Source organism: Mauremys mutica, chromosome 1 (assembly GCF_020497125.1).
Source record: "Mauremys mutica isolate MM-2020 ecotype Southern chromosome 1, ASM2049712v1, whole genome shotgun sequence".
NCBI lineage: Eukaryota > Metazoa > Chordata > Testudines > Geoemydidae > Mauremys > Mauremys mutica.
Window position 1 is genome coordinate 251,884,285 of NC_059072.1, and position 17,467 is coordinate 251,901,751.

General features: G+C 42.7%; 1 protein-coding gene and 1 long non-coding RNA gene across 2 annotated transcripts in view; one reads left to right on the plus strand and one right to left on the minus strand.

The window, feature by feature from the left end:
* Positions 1–2,397, minus strand: part of LOC123364639 — a 41,527-nt gene extending 39,130 nt beyond the window's left edge. The window contains exon 1 of the long non-coding RNA XR_006577190.1: positions 1,474–2,397. This is a non-coding gene — a long non-coding RNA (uncharacterized LOC123364639). The remainder of the gene's footprint in view (positions 1–1,473) is intronic.
* A 248-nt stretch (positions 2,398–2,645) lies between these two features.
* LOC123364640 (E3 SUMO-protein ligase RanBP2-like) overlaps positions 2,646–17,467 on the plus strand; it is a 67,978-nt gene continuing 53,156 nt past the window's right edge. Inside the window, exons 1-8 of the mRNA XM_045006932.1 lie at positions 2,646–2,732; positions 7,220–7,287; positions 7,837–7,948; positions 9,298–9,450; positions 11,572–11,802; positions 12,236–12,381; positions 15,591–15,783; positions 16,496–16,586. Of these exons, the coding sequence (XP_044862867.1) occupies positions 2,661–2,732; positions 7,220–7,287; positions 7,837–7,948; positions 9,298–9,450; positions 11,572–11,802; positions 12,236–12,381; positions 15,591–15,783; positions 16,496–16,586 (1,066 nt within the window). The 5' untranslated portion in view covers positions 2,646–2,660. The remainder of the gene's footprint in view (positions 2,733–7,219; positions 7,288–7,836; positions 7,949–9,297; positions 9,451–11,571; positions 11,803–12,235; positions 12,382–15,590; positions 15,784–16,495; positions 16,587–17,467) is intronic.

A 17,467-nucleotide genomic window follows, 5' to 3' on the forward strand; every position in this document is an offset into this window, starting at 1 on the left:
GAAACGTGTGGACATGAATGAAACCATCCATCATCTATAGGCCCTACCAATTTCATGGGCCGTTTTGGTCAATTGCATGGTCATAGGATTTTAAAAATCATAAATTTCATGATTTCACCTATTTAAATATGAAATTTCACTGTGTTGTAATTGTAGAGGTCCTGACCCAAAAAGGAGTTATCGGGGGAGGGGAGGTTTCGCAAAGTTGTTAGGGGGATTGCAGTATTGCTACCCTCACTTCTGTGCTGCTGCTGGTGGTGGCGCTGCCTTCAAAGCTGGGCAGTTGGAGAGCAGCGGCTGCTGGCAGGGAGCCCAGTTTTCATAGAATCATAGACATTAAGGTCAGAAGGGACCATTATGATCGTCTAGTCTGACCTAAGGCAGAACCACCGCCAGAAGTAAAGGTAGCATGGTATGGTATTGTCACCCTTACTTCTAGGCTGCTACTTGCAGAGCTGGGCCCTCGGTCAGCAGCCACCACTCTCTGGCTGCCCAGTTCTAAAGGCAGCAGCACTGAAGTAAGGGTAGCAATACCATACCATGCCATCCTTACTTCTGTACTGCTGCTGGTGGGGTGCTGCCTTTAGAGCTGGGCACCGGCCAACAGCCACCGCTCTCCAACCACCCAGATCTGAAGGCAGTACAGAAGTAAGGGTGGCAATACCGTGACCCCCTCCAAAATAACCCCCCCCCAAAATAAACCCAACTCCCTTTTGGGTCAGGACCCACAGTTTGAGAAATGCCGGTCTCCCCTATGAAATCTATAGTAGAGGGTAAAATCACATAAAAGACCAGATTTCACAGTCCATGATGCATTTTTCATGGCCTGGAATTTGATAGGGCTCTAATTATGTACTTCAGAGCACTACAACCAATTCCACATCAACGATCGTTCCTCATTCTATTTCGAGGACCAGGAACAGGGCTCCATCTGAAACATCTAAAGGAGGTGTACTTTCATATTTCCAGTTACCATCCACCAGACCATTCACCTGCTTTACATATAGATGTATGTAAATCCCACCCCAAATTCTGATTATTATTTGATCAGACACATGCTCCCAGGGTCTCTTACAGCAGTGGCTCTCAACCTTTCCAAACTACTGTCCCCCTTTCAGGAGTCAGATTTGTCTTGTGTACCCACAAGTTTGACCTCACTTAAAAAGTACTTTCTTACAAAATCAGACACAAAAATACGAATGTGTCACAGTACAATATTACTGAAAAATTGCTTACTTTCTCATTTTACCATGGAATGTAGATATTGTACTTATATTTCAGTGTACAGTATATACAGCAGTATAAATAAGTCATTGTCGGAATGAAATTTGTCTGTACTGACTTTGCTAGTGCTTTTTATGTAGCCTGTTGTAAAACTAGGCAAATATCCAAATGAGCTGATGTACTACCCCCTGGAAGACCTCTGCGTACCCCAGGGAGGCATGTATGCCTGATTGAGAACCATTGTCTTACCAGATCATGTATTAATACTGGCTTTAAGGAAGAAGGAACTCGACTCCTATTTCTTCCTGGATAATTTTGCTGGTCAGGATGCTGTACAGAGAGAGAGCTGAAGGAAACAGACTTATACAGTTGCTGAAGTAGCTTGGACTCATGATAAACACATCATAATGGCTCCAGGTAGGTAGTCAATCACAGGCTTGGTCTGAGGATTAAGCCTATTGTGTATACACTCTAATCTCAGAAGAATATTAACTGAAGATGGCCATAGTGGAAAACAAATGTCACAGACATAAATCTCTACTGGGCACGCTGATCTCATGCACCAACCCGGTTCTGTGACACAGAGTTCACACGAGTCCTACGCAGCCTCTCCACATCCCTTTTGGATCACAGAGATGCAGGGCTTTAGGGGCCCTTGAGACATCCTCAAGACCAGCCCCTTAACGCTGAGGCAGGACTGAGTTACCCTAGGCCACCCCCGACAGGTGCTTGTCCAACCCGGTCTTAAAAACCTCCAATGGCAGGGACGCCAGGGCCTCCCTCGGACGCCTGTTGCACAGTTCAACTTCCCTGAAAGTTAAGACAAGTTTCAGCTTAGGTCTAACCCAAACCTCCCTGGCCGCAGATTAAGCCCGTTACTTCTCGTCCTGCCACCAGTGGCCACGGACAATTGATCTTTGTACTCGCCCCTCAGCCCCCGACTGACACTGTTATCAGGCCAGGGCCAGGCAGCGGTGACAGGGCTCGGCCTCCGCCCACCCCGTTATCCCGGAAGAGGCCCAGGAGCAACGGCGGTTGGCGGTTGTACAGGTCGGTTCTGGGCACGCGCACCCACGCTCTCCCCCCCGCCCCCCGCCCCAACGCTGGCTGCGATTGGCTCCCGGGGACTGTGACTGGCCAAAGAACGCGCCGTGAGGGCGGCGCCGCCGCGGGCGCGAAGACAGGAGACGGGCCAGATTCAGATTCAGGACAAGACAGGAGAGGGGGTAACATGCGTAATTTCCGCTTCCGCAAGCGGTGACGACGCACACACACGTAGCGCGCCGCGTTACGTATCCTGCGGCGCGCGAGCGTCCCCCTCCCCAGTCTCACGCCAGTGGGCGCAGCGCGAGCGAGGCGGGGGGAGCTCGAGGCGGCGTTTCGGTTTCGCTCAGTGAGCGAGCGAGCGCGCGGAGCCCGGCGCGCGCGGCACGACCATGAGGCGCAGCAAGGCCGAGGTGGAGCGTTACATCGCCTCGGTGCAGGCCGCGGCCCCCTCCCCCAAAGAGGTGAGCGGCGCGCCGGTGTCCCCGCCTCCCTGGCCCGGCGAGCTCCGCGAGGGGAGTCCCGGCCCGCCGCCCGGGTGATCCCGGGGCTGGGGGGGGGCGGGGGGCGGCTTGTTCCCCAGGAGCGAGGGCCGAAGGGACTTGGTGCCTGCGAGGGGCGGCCGCGGGGCGGTGGCTGCCCCGATCCGGATCCGGCACCGGCGGGACCGCACGCAGCAGGCCCCCGCCCGCGCCAGGGAGGCTGGAGGGGCAGCGAGTCACGGGCCGCGTCTGACAGGCGCCCGGTGTTCAACGCCGCTGCCCCGGCCTGGCCTCAGTCGCTGGGGGCGGGGCCCGCCTGCCTGCCTCCCTCTGTGGGCCGGTTGCAAACGCCGGGCCCCTGGCGGTGGGGGCGGGGCGGTAGCCAAGGCTGGGGGACGAGTGTAGCAGCCGGGTCCCCTGACTCTAACGGAGACGGGTCTGAGCCATCTTCTTGGCTGTGCCAAGCGCTTTGCCTTCAGCCCTTAGACCTTCCCTCCCTCCGCGGTTGGGTTGAGTTGAGAGAGAGCGATGGGATCGTGCAGGGAAGCTCGTCCTGCTGCTTCTGCTAAGCAAAGGATTTAAGTCGCTAATTCAATGCTGCAGATTTGATTTTGTCTGATAAACACTGGTATTGCTCTCAAAGAACAAAAACATGCAATTTAGCTTTCAGGGTTGTTAATTTGTAGGGCAGTAATTCAAGGGCTCAAACTTTTTTCACAAAACTTGGATCACATTTTAATAAAAAGTGGCTGATTTATCTCCCTGCTTGTTCATGGTCTTGTAACAACCCCATCTACTACCACAATTGTTTACATGGAATTAGCTAAGTTTATCTGGTAATGCACTTTAGCAATGAAAATTTTAGCTAGTTCTATGTCACCTGTTAACTCTCTGCAGATCCCAGAAGATGTTCTCCAGATCACCGGTGGTCTAAACTGATATAGTTTAACATAGGCATTTAATTCTGAAGAGCTTAAAACACAACTGTTAACATTTGTTCTATAGTTTTAGTCTGATCAGTAATTGCTGTATATTGCAGTAGCAGGAAATTTAACAGTGTTATGTACTGCTTCCTAGGCACATCTGTGCGTTTAATATATAATAAGCTTTTTAGGCAGGATTTGTGCGCACAATATAGGTCCTATCTCCTTGAAATACGTATGCAGAGATTTTGTTGATTGTGGAAGTCATAGGATTCAGATGCCTTTTACAACAGAGACAACGTCAACAAATTTACTCAATTTAAAAGTTACACCTACCACCCATTTGTTGTTACATCACACTTTTTTAATGTTTGCTCCTGTTCACGATGTGAAAGACCCACACAAACAGGGAATGCTGACTTTACATGGGTAACATTGTAGCTGATTGTACAGTATGTACACAAAGTAAATAATGGAAAATAGATGCTTCTCATTCTTCCTTTTTCCCGATCTTCTGTACTGTAAAATTAAGAAGGGACTGAAATTAACTATCCCTTGAAATTGTAAAGAAATGTGGCTCACCAGCCCTTATCAAACTTATCAAACACATTTGTCCAATAACAGTTTTTAATCTTCTCCATAAATACTAACGGTCTTTATTAAAGGGTAAAAAAAAAAGCATACTTTTGTTCAAAAATAAATCTTTGTGCTGAAACACTGAGAGAGACGCGTAATATCTAGTGCGTGATTTGAGAAAGTTGAGGCATTGGAAATACACCGGACCCCTGCTAGGAACGCGGGATTCGGGATCCATGGACGGTACCACGTTAATGTGGGGACTGCATTACCATGACAACCAATGTAAATAATTACATTTGGGAGCCATGGCCGCAACAGCATTCTAAAAGAATTTGTGCTATATAGGCGCGCGTTCTAGTGAGGGTCCGCTTAGTGCTTAGAATGTAATAGGTCATCCTACATTTGCCCCGGATCTTAAATGTGATTAAAGTTGTATTTTTTCTTTAAAAAAAAATTGTGGTTGAGAACTTAATGATACAAACAAACCAAAAAATTCTAACCATTCTTAATTTGCTCATTACCTGTTAGGTTCACTCCCTCGGGGCACCTGGCATTGGCCACTGTCGGTAGACAGGATACTGGGCTGGATGGACCTTTGGTCTGACCCAGTATGGCCGTTCTTACATTCTGCCTCCATAGTTCATCCACTTTTCAGAGAAGCACTCAGTGTCCAATAAAGCCTCATCCCTACATGCTTTATGGATAATTTTTTGGGTTGTCTTTATTTGCTGCTAATGCAGTGGTTCTCAAGCTGTGGTCAGTGGACCACCAGTGTTCCTTAGAGCATTTGCTGGTGGCTTGCAGAGATCTGGCTGGTCATGTGATTTTTGACTCTCCTTATTTCTGGTTCCTAAATTGCATTAAAGAAAATCTAAAAATACATTGAATCTTTCTAGTGTTGCACTCTCTCGTAAGCAATTTCTGTAGCTGACACAGGGATGTTTCCCAATTGTGAATATGGGAAGTGATCCATAATACAATCTTTTTATGAACTATTAAAACATTTGAGAAAATGTAAAGATTCCATAGCTGATGCCAGTATTTCAGAAATAAGTTACTTGGACTTCCAGTAGAAATATGATAGGATCTTAGGTTGGTTTTGTTAGCATTGATGGATATATTCCTGGAAGGAGAAGTACTTGGCCCTTTCCAGTTGGTGCCATGTTAGGGGCTTGCCAGTAGCTAATGGCTGGACCAAATTTGCATGAAAAAGTCCCAAACTTCATTATATCTAAAACATTTATTTCTACTTCTGTCTTCCTTGATAGAGGAGTAGAAATTACTGTTGGCTGAATTAAATGGTGAGGGGGAAAAAGCAATTATCAGTTGCTTCCATACCCTGTAGGCACGTTGTTGTTGTTTGAGCACACAGAGATTTTTGAGGTCCATGCTCCAAGGAGCTTACAGTCAAACAAAGATAAAGTAAATCCCAGGGCAGACTTAAGTCCCAAATTGCAAAGAGGGGATAAGCTTTTGCACTAAATATCCTTTTAAACAGAGATTGGTATCTATTGTGGATTTGCGCTGTGACTTTGGCCCCATCTGCTGCTTCTGGCTGTATGTTCTGAACCATTCTCCTGCAGCGTCTTACAGGTGAAAAGGGTGTATATTTGCTTTGTTTCTTTCTTGCTACAGTTCCAAGTAAAATTAAGTTTGTAGCAAAAAATACAAAAATCAGAACTTAGTGTTAATTAGCAGTTCATTTATTTTGTCATTTTTTACCCCCTTCTTTTTGGAATGATTTCACCAGTGTCCTTTATTTATTTCCTCCCTGCTTCTCTGCATCTTTCACCTCTTCTGGTTTTACTTCTTTCTTTGAGACTTTTCAGGGACTTCCATTTTATCTTTTTATCTTGTTCATTTACCAACAACCCTTTTTTTTTAAGTGATACTCACTCTCTCCTAGAAGCCCTGGAGGTGGATTTTTTTCATTATCCCATCAGTGTTGGTCCTCCACTTAACGAAAATGAGTTGCTAGAGAAATAAGGTGCTCCCTCATTCCCCTTAATGCCTGATTTTGTAGTATACGCAGGTGCACATCACCTCCATTGGTCCAGGGAGAAAGGATCTCGAGAGTCACAAGCTGATGCTCTGCCATTAAATAAAAAGATGTAGCCTCACTGTTTTTTCTCATCTCTCCTCCTTTTTGTTACCCTTCATCTCCATTTTCTTCTTTCTTTTCCCAAGAAGTGCCTGTTTCTCTTCCACAGGAGGAGCCATGACAGGAGCTAGTCAGTTTCACTCATGTTCCTGCTCCAGCAATACTATTATCGGAGCAGCTGAGGCACAAGGATGATCTTCCGCTGTTAGAGATACAGTGGGTGGTAGAATGGAGAGAAAGTACTTTTGGCTCCTTCACCCTTCCCTTGCAGAACATCTGTATTAATATCAGCTCACAACTATATCGTTGTGGCACAAGCAGAAATTTTCCCTTTGGGGAGAACTATCAGGGAGTAATCAAGAGTAGTGTAGTTTGGGAATACTATGGGATTCCTATGCCATATTTAAACATCAGTGTTTGATGACAGACTTGTTGCAGTGTATAATTTAAGAAGTTAATCATCTCTCTATTGGTGGAGGATGCATAACAAGCTTTTCTAGTAGCAAGCATATTATATTGTGGCCAAAATTATCCCATCTGGTCTTCCATTCATTGTTTTTGTTAGCTGCCTCTCATATGTGCTCCTATTACAACCAAGCAATGAATTTGTCTGGTTCACTAGTAGCCTTAGTTTCCCAACTGTACGCTATCCATATGGTATTAGGTCTTTCTCTACAAAGATGTTATGGGGGAGAATATTACAGACCATAATGAAAAACTGGACTAGGGTTGATAACTAATGTGTCTGAAGTTTAGTCACTTAGTACAGTATATGTTAACTGGGAACTTTGTCTAAGCCATTTCGGGTCAAAAATATAGATGTATTTTAAGCATATTTATCATAACAATGTTTTTTCCCCCTCCAGAAATCAATGAAAGGATTCTTTTTTGCTAAACTCTATTATGAAGCGAAAGAGTATGAACTTGCTAAAAGGTAAAGTATGTGTTGTTCTGTTTTCCAAAGAGCTTCACTGCTATAGAAATTAAATGGATACCGGTATTGTTACAAAGCAATTTCCGATGCCTAATACTGAATGATCAAAACTGTTATTTCCAGACAGTGCTGATAGCACTTCCTTGATACAGATCCATTGAATCACTAATGGGGAAACCTGAAGGAAAATTGGAAATGGGGGACTGAAAAGTGTTCTTTATTCAGATGGCTGTCATTCAAACAGCATAGCGGAACTTTATCTTTTAGTTTCCGTAAGTTACTGTTTCTGAGTGATTCACAGACACAAGTCTCCCTTATTAGACATGCACATTTGCTGGCAAACAGGTAATGATGGCCCATATCAGAATAATGTTGGTTAATTTTTTTTTTGAGGTTCCAGAACAGATACCTGGAACTAAACACTCTGCTCGCTCTTTTTCCTCATAGTGCAGAGCACCAGTAAACTATGTTACGTTGTTTGACCATCTGTTTCAGGTTTTGTTTCAGAATTATTCATTACATACTGATATGGTAACTGCTTTCTTACAGGTACATATCTACTTATCTTAATGTACAAGAGAGAGATCCCAAGGCACACAAATTTCTGGGCCAGCTCTATGAAGCTGAAGATAACATAGAAAAAGCTGTGGGTTGCTATAAGGTAGGAAGTAAAAGTGATCAAATCAAGTGATTCTTGAATTATGGACAAATCCCAGAAGGGTTTCGTGTCACTTCTTATTTCTCTTTCCCGGCTTAAGTTACTAGAAAGCCTCAATTTTATAACCCATGAACCTCAGCACATGCTAAGTTAACTCTGAAAAAAATCTACGAATTGGAAAACATTCTGGCATATCTGTAGAAAAGCAGGTTTAGGTCTGACATTAATTCACCTAACGTGCATTATAAACATAATTGTCATGAATCATACCAGTGATTGCTCTGGTTCTGGACAAAGGCTGTTATTTCAGGGACAGCTATAGCTCTCTGCTTACCCTCCCTCAAATGAACAGTTAAGAAGTAACATGAGTATGGGGGAATATTTACTTCTAACCTTGAGTGATTGACTGGCTTATGTTCTAAAGCATGAGGATTTAGTCCTTATGAACTTTATCCTATCTAATGTAACTGGATATTCATATAAATATCTAACCCTTTAATTGTAATAAGACTTTTAGCTCAGTTTCTTGCAGGACTGAGTTTGTGAGACAGCTTTTTGTGATTCTTATATTTTCCTCTCTTTCAAAATGTGTATTTTCTTCTCTGGTGCTGTGTTAAAGACCAGCAAAACCAAAGAAGGAAACTAACTTGCTATCCCTGGGAAAACAAAATTGACTATGGTCACTACTGTCAAGTGCACAAATTAAAACCATTGAAAGAAACAGAGGAAATCCTTCACCTGATCTTACTATTGGTGAATTACTTACATATTGATGCAATATCTATAAGTGTAAAGAAAATTCAAACAGAAGTGACTGTATACTGAATCTGTCCTAGATGTGATCTTTAAAAAAACCCTGCCATTAACTTCTTCCCACACTGAAAATTGATTAATAGGGAGTTTAGGCTGGTAGAATACTTTTCAAAATAAGGCATCAAGCTTGCCCTGGGATTCCCTAACAGGGTTCCCTGTAACTTTATGGTGTGGATTCTAATTGCTAGTAAACTGCATTACAGAATCAGGACCAAAACTTGTTGGTCTGACTTGTTCCATAAGCATATAAAGGTGTAAAACTACTAGCATATGTTTCTTCACCTAATAACTTTTTGAAAAATAAGCTTATTACAAACATGTCCAAAACATTGTGTAGTGTAGTACTATAGCAGATTTTTGAAGCTGCTTTCATTGAACACTTAAAACTGTAAAAGTATGTACTGATGAGTATTGCTGAGTAATCTGAGTAGTTTTTTTGTTCCGTTTATCTAGTTATATACTGAAATACTTCATATTTCATACTAACTACAAAAAATAACAGCTGTTATTTTTTTTTGGTGGTGGTGGTGAAATATTAGCGTTCAGTGGAATTGAACCCAACACAAAAAGATCTTATACTGAAGATTGCGGAATTATTGTGTGACAATGATGTTACAGATGGAAGAACAAAATACTGGGTTGAGAGAGCTTCTAAACTCTTCCCTGGAAGCCCTGCTGTTTACAGACTGAAGGTAAACTGAAATTTTGAGGTGTGCTATAATCACTAAGTTCTAACTTGCATGCACTTATTTTAAGCTCTTCACATCTCAGGTGAGTACTCTTAACTAGTGGGATAAAGCTTATAAGGGAGGCACCCCTCCTTTTTTGTAAATTTAGTCTGCTTCTTTCCTTTTGTCAAAATGCCTGAAATTGAAGTGAATTTTTTTCAGTTGGGTTGAAACAAGTTTGTTTCAACATTACTGAAGCGTTTCATTTTTTTTCCCCTGTTCAGTCTAAATATTTGACAGATTTTTGAAACTGCTGGAAAAGTTGTCTCATCTCCATTCCCAGTATTGTGGTGATGGTAATCTTACCAAACATAAGAATGGTCATCCAATATGCATTACTTTGCATTTATCAACATTGAATTTCATCTGCCATTTTGTTGCTCAGTCACCCAGTTTAGTGAGATCCCTTTGTAACTCTTCGCAGTCCACTCTGGAGTTAACTATCTTGAGTAATTTTGTATCGTCTGCAAATTTTGCCACCTCACATTACCACTTTTTCCAGATCATTTATGAATGTTAAACAGCACTGGTTGCAGTACAGACCCCTGGTGGACACCACTATTTACCTCTCTATTCTGAAAACTGACTTTATTCCTACCCTTTGTTTCCTATCTTTTAACCAGTTACTGATTCATGAGCAGACCTTCCCTGGTATCTCATGACTGCTTACCTTGCTTAAGAGCCTTTGGTGAGGAACCTTGTCAAAGGCTTTCTGAAAGTTTAAGTACGCTATATCCGCTGGATCACCTTTGTCCAAATGTATATTGACCCCCTCAAAGAATTCTAATAAATTGGTGAGGCATGATTTCTCTTTATAAAAGCCGTGTTAACTCTTCCTCAACATACTGTGTTCACTTACGTGTCTGATAATTCTGTTCTTTACTATAGTTTCAATTTGCCTGGTATTGAAGTTAGGCTTATTAGCCTGTAATTGCTGGGATCGCCTCTGGAGCTTTTTTTTAGAAATAGGCATCACATTAGCTATCCTCCAGTCATCTTGTACAGAAGTTGATTTAAATGATAGGTTATATACCACAGTTAGTAGTTCTGCAATTTTATATTTGAGTTACTTCAGAACTTGCTGTAGGGAGAACTTCCTGGTCCATGACAGCACTTCTAGTTCTGACAAGTAACAGACCTTTAAACTGTTACTGGTTTCTTTGTCTAGTGATATATTTTCTGATCTGGGTTTATGGCTGACTACCTAACAAGTACCAGGCCCAACCTCAGTCACTCTCACACTTTGCTTATTTTGTTTGAGTTTTCTGGGAACAATTGTGGACATCTCAATTTGTTAGAATCCCTAATTCTGTATTGATTATAGATCTATAAAAATATTGTTTTCTCTTAAATTTCTGAAGTCCATCACAGACACTGACTTTCTTGCGTAGCTTTTCCTATCTGAGGGGTTAGTGCAGAAATGTAGCAGCTTTTTCGATAGTATTGGGCTAGTTTCCTACTTTCTTTACTCTTGAATAAACACTTGGATAAATATTTGTTTTTTAAATTTTTTTGTTGCTGCTTTTGCTTTCCAACATGGGGTCTGTATCTTCACTCCCATTCTTGAGAGTACTGACGTTTGCTCTTTTCAGGTAACTAAGCATCTATGGCCTGACTTGTGTATGAATGCATTAGTTTTCTAATGTATGCCAGCAATAACGTAGTTCAAATTGTCTGTCTTTTAAAAAAGTTAACTCTGCTTTTTTAACAAAAATGAATCCTTGACTAGATACAACGGTATAGAATAGGAATATAATGAAAAGAATATTCTGTAAAACCAAAATCCTACTAGATCTGACAGGGTTCTCTGAGACTCCTTGTGTACTTACTTCAATAAAGAAACATTTAAAAATATTTTTTAAAAATCTCAAATAATGCTATTAAGTTTTAGCAGATTATACAAACTCTCATTTCATATATAAATGTCTTAAAACTTGACATACTCTCAACCACTTGGTCTATGCATAATCAGGTTGCTAAGAGTAGGGATAACAAAGGAAACTGTCTTGTCATGTGGTCAGTGATTAAAAAAAAGTTTAAATGGAAAACGAGATACTAAAAACACACTGCCTTTGTTTTTAATAGGAACAGTTATTGGATTGTAAAGGTGAAGATGGATGGAATCAGCTTTTTGATCTGATACAATCGGAACTTTATGCAAGACCAGATGATGTCTATGTAAACATCAGGCTAGTAGAGCTCTACCGTTCAAATAAAAGATTGAAGGATGCAGTGGCTCACTGTCGAGAGGCAGAAAAGAAGATTACTATGCGATCAAGCTTGCAATGGTGTTCGTGTGTTGTACGGGCACTTAAGGTTTGTTAAATCCATTCTGTGGTTTTGGGAGAATCTCTTGTGTTTTCTATACTAGGCTGGTTCTTTAGTGGAACTAGTGTCTATCCTCCAAGTAGTTGGGGACTAGGGGACAGCACAGGGACTATGGAAGAGTTCTCTTTTCTAAACTAAACTCCACTAAAACAAAAGGAGGTACAACACACTTCAGTTTACTCTCCATACTTTATTACATTTGATCTTAATGTTTATACATAAGACTGTTAAAAGATTTGGCGTAGCACTTCAATCTTTGGTAGAGAGGCTTTGTTGCTGGAGAATCTGGGAGAACTGGATGTTAAAATCCCACCTTGCAAACTGGAATATTCTGTGACTGTAACTAACATGCTCTAGGGGTGGTACTATTACCATCCCAAGAAAGGTGACTAAATTATGTCTTCTGATAAATCTTTTCTAGGAATATCTGGAATCTGCACAGGACTCAGAGTCTGAAAAAAGTATTTGGAGAAACACCAACAGAGATCTGCTGCTGGCCTACTCCAACCTTGTGATAATGACACTTTCTACTAGAGATGTTCAAGAAAGCAGAGAATCACTTGCAAGGTACTATTTTCATCACATTCCTATGGTAAAAGACTTCTGAGTAATCACTTGTCAAGGGGTGTCATTCTGTGCCATGGAGCTTCAAACAGACGTTTCTTTCAGTGTACAGGTGTTTGAGGAAAACGACTAACTTTAAAAACAACTCTGTAGTAGTCACTGAGGCTGGTACTTCTGACCTATGTTATCCTGACTGGTGCTGTGCATCTGCCTTCAGTCTGCTGGATGCTAGGCTGGAACTGATGCGCATCTCTTCTCTTTAGTATAGGCTTGAAGACCCAGAGCAATATTTTTCCCATAAGCTTATACATGGTCCCTTGCTTGTCTCTTATCTTGTAAGAACACTTCATAACTGTACAGTTACCAGTGTGTCTCTTCAAATTGCTCAAGCAGCAGAGATAGGCCCCTACCAATTTCACGGCCGTGAAATATGCCTTTCCCCGTGAAATCTGATCTCCCCACAATCAGGTGGGCTGGGAGGGACAGGACTTGCCCTTCCCCTGCACGGCTGTTACCGGAGGGAGATCAAACCCACCTCCATAGGCAGAGCAGAAGAGAATGTACCATCCTCACTTCTACACTGCAGCAGCCCCAGAGTTGGGCTCTGGGCTGCTGCCCCCACGGCTCTTGCTGTTCTCCTGCCGCAGCTCTAGGCTGCTGTTCTTCTCCCCCCCCACACACCCCAAGTCTTGCTAGGGCTGGGGGCTGCATGGGCGGGGCTCGGGACTGCCACCCCCTGCAGCTGCAGCTCCTGCTCTGGGGCTTCTGTTCCCTTCCCTTCCCCCCCGGCTTCTGCCCAGGCTCCAGAGGCTCGAGCTCCAGGGCTTCTGCCCCCTCCCACTCAGCTCCTGCCCAGGCTCCGGATGCTCGAGCTCTGGGGCTCCTGTCCCCTCTCCAGCTCCTCCTCAGGCTCTGGGCACCTGGACTTGGGGCTTCTGCATCCCCCCCACAGCGGCTCCAGCTGGGATTCGGGGCTTCCACCTTGCAGCTCCTGCCTGGGCTCAAGGGCTTGGCCTGGGCCTGCCCCCCTGGGCTCGAGGCTGCTCCCCCCCAGTGGCTCCTGCCCGGCTCAGGGACCTGGGCTGGGGGCTGCCACTCCTGCGGCTCAAGCTGGGACTTGGGGCTTTTGCCTCCCACAACTCCGGCCTGAGCTCAAGGCTTCTCCTCCCTCCCCTCCCCTCCATGGCTCCTGCCCAGACTCAGGGCTGCTGCCCCCGATCCTGGCTCCTGCCCGGGCTTGAGGCTTCAGCCCCTGCAACACCTGCAAGGGCTCGGGGCTTCCACCCTATGACTCCTGCCAGGGCTGGGGCACCCATTTTTCAAAATGTCCAGTGGCCCTGGCTAGGAGCCCCCAGTTGGGGCACTCTCAGCAGCACTGGGAAGATTGGACCTACCTCCACTTCCAGGAGCCTCCTCCAGCTGCAGGAAACTCCGCAGCTGCTACCTTCAGAGCTGGGCTGTGAAGGCAGCACAGAAGTGACAATGGCAATCCTTCAACCTCCCTACAACAGCTTGCGACCCCACCCGTCCCCGCTTGGATCAGGACCCGCACAGTTACAACTCCATGAAATTTCAGACGTAAACATCTGAAATCATGAAATTGGCCAATTTTAAGACCCTGTGGTTGTGAAATTGACCAAAGTGAACCGTGAATTTGGTAGGGCCCTAGGAGGACATTTCATCATCAAAAAAGACAAGAAAGGAAGTGCTTACCAGCTTGCATACAGTCTTGTCTCAGTGTCTGGTGTAAAAATTCTTTAGAACTAAATTGCAGTTAATTCAGTGTGTGAATATTTGTATTTGTATTTGAACCTCTCAATTCATACTGTATCCCATTGTTGAGATGACACTTTCCTTCCAAACTCCTGTGATGTGTTAACTCAACAATGGGATAGAGTATGAATTGAGAGGTTCAAAAACTCAAACAAATTTTCCCTCTGGTCTGAAATGTGTCATGCTTTTGGCTCAGGCATCTGAAAAATTTAACTCCTAGATCTTTATCTGTAATTGTTCAGTAGATGGGACTCCAGGACACTAGCTGGAGGCTTTTTTGGGAAAAGCATTAGGCTTAAGGAACTTCTTGTGAATAGTCAAGTATTTCTGCTTGAGTGAGAACTGTGCTTGCCCATACTCAGTCATCTTTTTCCTTAGCTCCTTTATTACCTGTGGAGTAGTTTAAAAATTTGAAAGGAAGTTACTTTTAAGAAAAGTGTGTAGTTGATTACTTAGTGCCTGCTAGGACACACAAACTATAGGATTGGAAAATATTGCTTTACAAGGGGTAGGCCATATCATTTGGACTGCGTTATCTCCTCTAACTTTCTGAAGCAAAACAGGTTTGGGTTGGTTAGCAGTCGAATGGGTGGCCAGCTGAGAAATACATAGCATTAAAAAGCACAGGACACTGTGATACTCTCTATTACTACATAGCGTCTCATCTAATAGTATTTTTTGGCAGTATTATCTGTAGACCCATTTGATTTATGGGTTGTTGTTTTTTTCCCTGCCATCTTATCCCATGGGGCTTGAATGAATACATCTGAAACATTTTCAAAATGGGCTATGATCTTGTCGGATCACTTAAAGAATGTTTTGCCCTAGTTAGCATTTGGGAAACCTTCCAGGAATGGAGTTTGTGCAAGATGTGCTTCAGGTACCAGATTGTAGCTGCTACTCAGGTTCCTGCAGAACCACCTCCGACATTTAAAAGTCTAATGCTCAGATTTTTACTGGCTTTGGTTAATTCAGATCATATGCTCACTTAGTTCCAATCACCTTCTGCATGTCCCTTTTACCACCACTTACTGTTTTTTCATTCTAATCTTTCCCCAAATGATTCACTCTTCTCTCCTCATCTCAACACTAGCTTATGAGGTGCAGCCATGTCTCTTGAATAATTCCTTTTATTTTTGAGGCGATGCCAGTGGGAGAACTGACTCAAGGGGTGCGTTGGGGGATTGTGTCCTTGCTAAAGAAGTGGTTTTGAGAGGGAGGGGACAAGATATCAAAGCATACGATTCACTCATGGGAGTAGAATGTACTTAAAAAAACAACTTCTGAGCATTGAAAATTTGAGATTCCGGTGTATTGAGCCATTTGATTCACTATCATGCAAACATACTAGTTCAATAATCTTACTGACGTAACGGCAAGTCTGAAACCACTAGTATGCAGCTGTCCCTAGTTTTAATGACTTTTTGTTTGTACTGTAGTTTTGATCACGCTCTTCAGTCTGTGAAACCATATGTGAATGGGAATGATGAGCTGTCTATTACATTCCTGGAAATGAGAGGTCACTTTTACATGTATGCTGGAACTCTCTTGTTGAAAATGGCCCAGCACAGTGAGAAGCAATGGAGAGCTGTATCTGAACTGGCAGCTTTGTGTTACCTTATAGCTTTTCAAGTAAGCTGTTTTTAAGTTTTTGTATTATTATGTATTAGTTGATATATAACTCATTTTTATTTTATTTTGAACTGTAGTTCTCAGATGAGCAGCACTTCTATGTACATGTTTAACAGCTGTAAGACAATATTTTACCACCTCTCAGTTTGTTGTAGAAAATTTGGGGTAGGTGAGTGCACGTTTTATCTCTTGCCCTCATCAGAAGTAATCAGGCTCTAACGGGTTAGCATTTTTATCACCTTTGCTCGGACTACAACTACACCATGTACCTGCCAGTGTAAAATTGGCCCCAGCCTTGGGGAGGTACAGATCCTTTTATGTGTTTGCCCCACACCCAGCGTGTTGTGGACACAGCAAAGAATTTGGGCCTCAGTCCTTCACCTTATTAAATCAAGATATCGCCTTCCACCTTGGCACCTGTAATCTGGCATGAATACAGACTATTCCCATCTTAATCTTGCTATTAATTTACACTTCACAGAGATGTCTAGCAAAAATACATACTTAAATGCTAATTAAGAAGAACTTTTTGGGGGACTGGAAGGTGGTGTCTGGTAACTGAAAAATAGTAACTTGCTATGATATTAAACTTCCTTCATGTTCAATAAATATAAATTTTGGATTTTCTATTTTACTAACAAAAAGCTAGAGGGGAGTTTCACTTTTGAAGCAGTAACTTCTTGGTTCCTGACTCTTGTGTAATTCCCACCAGGTCCCTAGACCAAAGACAAAACTAATAAAGGCAGATCAAGCTGGACAAGATATGCTGGAAATGTTAGCCTGTGATCGACAGAGCCAGTCTGGTAACAAGAATATTAATTTCAACTGTTTAAAAGAAAACTAGTAATCCTGTTCTTTTCTAAATGTTATATAAAAGAGAGGTTTTTTAGTGATTTGAAATTTAGACATAACTGAACATTTTTCTATTTAAATTCATGAAAAATGTTCAGAGCTTCAAGTAGGTTTATCTAAAAAGCAAGTCTGATCATGACACTTAAGTTCCCATATCTTCCTCTTAACTTAGCACTCATTTTTGAACTGTTTCAATGTTCTTAAACTACAAAAACTCTCTTCTTCACATTCTTGAATAGGTTATAAAACTTTGGAAGTTGTTACCTCAGTCTCCTTAAAATCCTTTCTGCCGTAGCCCCTACAGTCACTACCAGTTATGCCCTGCTCCTATTATTATTACCATGTCTTCCTTTCCCATCACACCATCTATTGTCTCTGAGCCACCTTTTTCTTTGTCATTAATCTAAGTTGTGAATTCTAGGCTAGGGACTGTGCTGTGGGAATGCATTGTGGTTAAAGGACTTTAGGATGAGTTGCCTTTCAGAAATTTCCTTGCTCTGCAAGGGATCATTCTACTTAAGCCATAGCTATTCATACTGAAGGTAATTCCAGGGACCCCAGAATACCAAGAATTATGGCTTTCCTATTTGCTATACTAGTCCTACAAAGACTTCCATATCTTTGTGTTTAGATGATTGAATTTAAGAATTCTTTGGTCTGACTGCCTCAAAAAGGGTGGCATGAAAAAGACTTGAAAACATGTGGGGTTAAATCCTGGCCCAATTGATGGATGTCGGAGTTTTTCCCATGGATTTTATTGGGGCCTGGATTTCAACCAAAATCTTTAATCCTTGACATGTTGGATTAATGATCGGATGAGACATGCTTGCTA